This window comes from Crocuta crocuta, unplaced genomic scaffold, assembly GCF_008692635.1.
Source record: "Crocuta crocuta isolate KB4526 unplaced genomic scaffold, BGI_CrCroc_1.0 scaffold139, whole genome shotgun sequence".
Taxonomy (NCBI): Eukaryota; Metazoa; Chordata; class Mammalia; order Carnivora; family Hyaenidae; genus Crocuta; species Crocuta crocuta.
In genome coordinates, this window is record NW_027533258.1 from 262580 (window position 1) to 266602 (window position 4023).

Here is a 4023-nt window from a genome sequence, read left to right on the forward strand (position 1 = left end):
CCCCCCCCCCCCCCCCAGGGTGTGGCTCTCAGCTTCTGCTCAAGCAAGCAGGAATCACAGTTCTGGGAGACATTATTTCTCTCTTTGCTCCTCTGGTCTTAGGGGCCACAGCTGCTCCTTCCAGTTACTAGTTTGTGGCTGTCCTCATTGTTCCCTGACTCCTCCTGCCCTCCCAACACCTCTGCAAACAATGCCCTGTATTATATTCCTTCTGCCTGAAATACCTAGGATGGCTTTCCCCACTCCCTCACTAAACACTAACACAGGTAAAACTAAGCCCATTTTACAGATGAGAACATTGAAATCCAGAGAGAGGAAGACACTTAACCAAAGGCAAACCCAGCACCTCTCCTTCCTCACTATGCTCCAGTCACCCTCGTCTCATTTCTGCAACACATTAAGCTTGCTCACACTCCAAGAGCCTTCACACCTCTTCTTTTGTGCAGAACATTGTCTCTAATTCTACATGGGCACAGTCTCTTCATTCAGGTCCCATGTAAATGTTACCTCTTGAAAGAGACCTCCTTTAACCACCCACAATCTCCATGCCACTCTACTACATCATCCTGCTTGATTCCTTCATAGAAATTCTCTGAAAATATTTACTTACACTAGAAAGTCCATGAGACCAGGAACAGTGTTTCCTTAGTAAATGGTGCTTAGTACAGGGCATGGAACGTGCATTCAATACTTATTTGCTAAAAAAATGAATGAATGAATGAATGAATGAATGAAACACGTGGTACGAGAAGTGGCAAATTATTTTTGAGCACCAGCTAGGACCCGCCTTTCCCACTGGCTGGTTGTCTGTTAGCAGTTCAGGGGTCTCTTCAGGATGCTCCACTGCGTGGGAGTCCACAGGAATTCCAATTTCCACCATTCAGGATGTGCCCTCAGTGGATGCTCAGTTACTACATGCTGGTTGAACCAACTTCCCTATGAACCTTCCAGAAGATGTCTGTGCACTAACAGTCATCATGAGGCAACATTCTGGGGTAGGGGAGCTCAAGCCAGCAGACTGGAAGCAGATGGCCTGCTAGAAGTGCAAGAGCCCGGGAGATGGGAAGATCATGCTAGATCCACAGCTGTCTGAGCACTTATGTTTCCTCTGTGCATTAGACATTGGCCTGGGACCTGTCCTCATTGATGAAGAAGGTGGCGTTTCGAGGGTTCCTCCTGAGGGACATTGGAGCATGGTGTGATCTCTGCAACCTGACAGCTTGGGTTCAGTTTCTGGCACCATTCCTGACCTGGCAGGGTGACCTCAGAAAGTCACTTGGGGTCCTCTGTAACTCAAGTTTCCTCAGTTCCACAATAAGAATGTTAACACGTTCACAGGATCGTTGTTAAGGTCCAAAGAATTAAACCACTTAACATATTTAGAACAGGGCTTGGCACCCACAACCATCAGTTGTTATTGTTACCTTATGTAGCATTTATGGATAAGTTCTATCCCCATATAATGCCCATAGCAGTCCGGTGAGGAGAGATACTAATATCACCCCCTGCTTTACAAACAAGCTGTGAGAAGGTTATAGAAGCAGCCCCAGATCTGTTGGTAATGAGAAGGCAGCATGGTAATTGTGGACACGTCTCTAGGATGTGTTAAATATCGGCACTCTGAGGCAAGGTTGTGTGACCCAACAGGAAGAGCAGGTATTTCTTTTTCTTTCTTTTCTTTCTTTTTTTAAAAATATTTTTATTTATTTCTAGGAGAGAGAGACAGCGTGAGCAGGGGAGGGTCAGAGAGAGAGGGAGTCACAGACTGAAACAGGCTCCAGGCTCTGAGCTGGCAGTCAGCACAGAGCCCGACGCGGGGCTCGAACCCACGAACCGCGAGATCATGACCCAAGCGAAACGACGCTTAACCGACTAAGCCACCCATGCGCCCCAAGAGCAGGTATTTCTGAGGGACTGGTCTAAAGTTTAAAGGGGAGCTGATAGATAGATAGATAGATAGATAGATAGATAGATAGATAGATAGATGATGGTTGGCTGGGAGAGAGACATTTAAGTGAAAACATGGAACAACCGGGGACCTACAAACACTCAGAATTCGCCAGCCTGGCAGGTTCCAGGCAAGAAGTTTCAGGAGGCAGTTGAACCTGGTCAGTTAGGCAACCTCCAAACCATGAAGAGGCTTCTAGATTGTGCTAAGCAGCTTGAATCTCACTGTATAGGTGATGAGGGGCTGGGAGAGGATTTTAAGCATTGAAATCTATTGTAGAATGTGAGCTGGAAGGAAATACGGATGAATCCTCAATGGTAAGAGTGCCTTCTACACCTGCGGCCCCCTGCACAGGCTTGCCGAGTTCCGCCAGGGTTGGATGCTGGGAGCAGGTGCTGTGCTTCTTCTTCCTGTCTCTCAATCTGAAGATTTTGACATATTAAGAGTTGCTAAAATGTTTGTGGAACCATCTAATGTGCCTGGCAACGTTGTCTGTGGAAAGCAGGAGAGGAACCATAAGTTCCAACACTGCAAAGGTTCCCCCCAGGTGGCCCAAAGGATCACGGGATAAGCATCCAGGAATCCGTGGTTTCCATTTAGTCCATCCTGACTCTACAGCAGCGTGCAGGCAGGGAAATGCCAGGTCCTGTGCGGGGATCCCGTCAGGTGGGGTCATTTGCCCAGCATATACCTTTCAAAGACACGGAAATATGAGATGATGTTCACGTCCCCGCAACAGGAGTGGGATGCGTGGTGAAGACCAAAGGGCCTAAGCCGCCCCACCTAAAATGGGCTTTTCTGTCTACGGAACCATGTTTCGCTCATAGCAACGGTCACGTGTTGTAGTTCTTTCTCTTCTTCGCTTTGAGATTCTCAATTCCAACAGTCTGCAAGCAGGAACTTTCGTGGCAGCAGGGACCGCATCTGTCCAGTCCCGAGCATCCCTGGAGTCCACAGAATTTAGCGGAATGGAGCGGGAGTAGCTAGGGCCCCTAAGGGCCGGTGGCGCCTCGGGCCCCTCGGTGACCTCAGTGGGCAGAGGCGGCTCTGAAGGGCAGGTCGGGCCGCCTTCACGGAGGGGGAGACTGAGGTGCCGTCTGTTCGCGCCGGCAGCGGGGCGAGTGCGAGGGCGGAGAGCTCGGGTAGGACCAGCAAGAGACAGGCGGGCCTCATAGAAAGCGCGGCGCGGCTCGGCGACTGCAGCGGGCAGCGCCGGGATGCCTCCCGCGGGGCGTTCTGGGAGTTGTAGGCACTTTCCTTTCCACTCTCCTTCAGCGCTTTGCTCTTGAAGCCCAAGGCCGTACTAGCGGATGGGCGCCTAAAACTTCCAGCCTGTGAAGTCTGGGAATTTTAATTTCTAAAAAGGTGCCCTGAATAGAACTCTTCCCAGGGTGCCTCTTTCCACTCCGCCCGGTTTGAGGACTACATCCCCCAGGCGACCTCAAGGAGGCGGTGCTTCCGGCGCGCGGGATGCATTGTGGACATTGTAGTCTCGTGGGGCTCGATTTTCACCTCCTGGGCAGTCCGGGGCTGTGGCCCGGACTACATTTCCCTTCCGTCCGCCCGCTATCCCGAGGCCGCCTTGGCGCGAGACATTTGCGAGCAGAGTGTCTCCAAGATGGCCGCTTGGGGAAGGAGGCGTCTTGGCCCGGGCAGCAGTGGCGGCAGCGCCCGAGAGAGGTGAGATTCCGGGGCCTGTTGCTCTCCCAGGGCAAGTGGCTCAGGAGCCGAGGAGACAGTGAAGCCTCCTGGAGCCGCACCGCTGTCCCTGCCTTCGTACCAGGACTCCCCCTTCTCGCCCACCCGCCCGCCTCGTACCCCTGCGGGGCACGCGGGGTTCCTGCTCGGGCCGATCCAGGATCTGGGTGGGAGCCGGCGCCCCCTCCAGCTGGGCTGAAGCGGTCTCCATGGAGGGCTCAGGGGAGGTGACGATGGCGGGACCGGGCGAGGTGGGCCGCGGACGTACAGGGTCGGGCCCGGGGCCGAGGCCGGGCCACGCGGGAAGGATCGGGAGCCCAGCGCAGGCCCGAGGGACCCGCCTAGCGTCCCGCGGCCGAGCGGCGGCCGGGGGGCCC

General features: G+C 53.5%; 1 protein-coding gene across 2 annotated transcripts in view; it reads left to right on the forward strand.

The window, feature by feature from the left end:
• Positions 1-3523: 3523 nt before the first annotated feature.
• TMEM11 (transmembrane protein 11) overlaps positions 3524-4023 on the forward strand; it is a 13984-nt gene continuing 13484 nt past the window's right edge. Inside the window, exon 1 of one of the 2 annotated variants that reach the window (XM_077746811.1) lies at positions 3524-3628. In XM_077746811.1, the coding sequence (XP_077602937.1) occupies positions 3567-3628 (62 nt within the window). In that variant the 5' untranslated portion in view covers positions 3524-3566. The remainder of the gene's footprint in view (positions 3629-4023) is intronic. The other variant, XM_077746812.1, reaches the window with a different exon arrangement.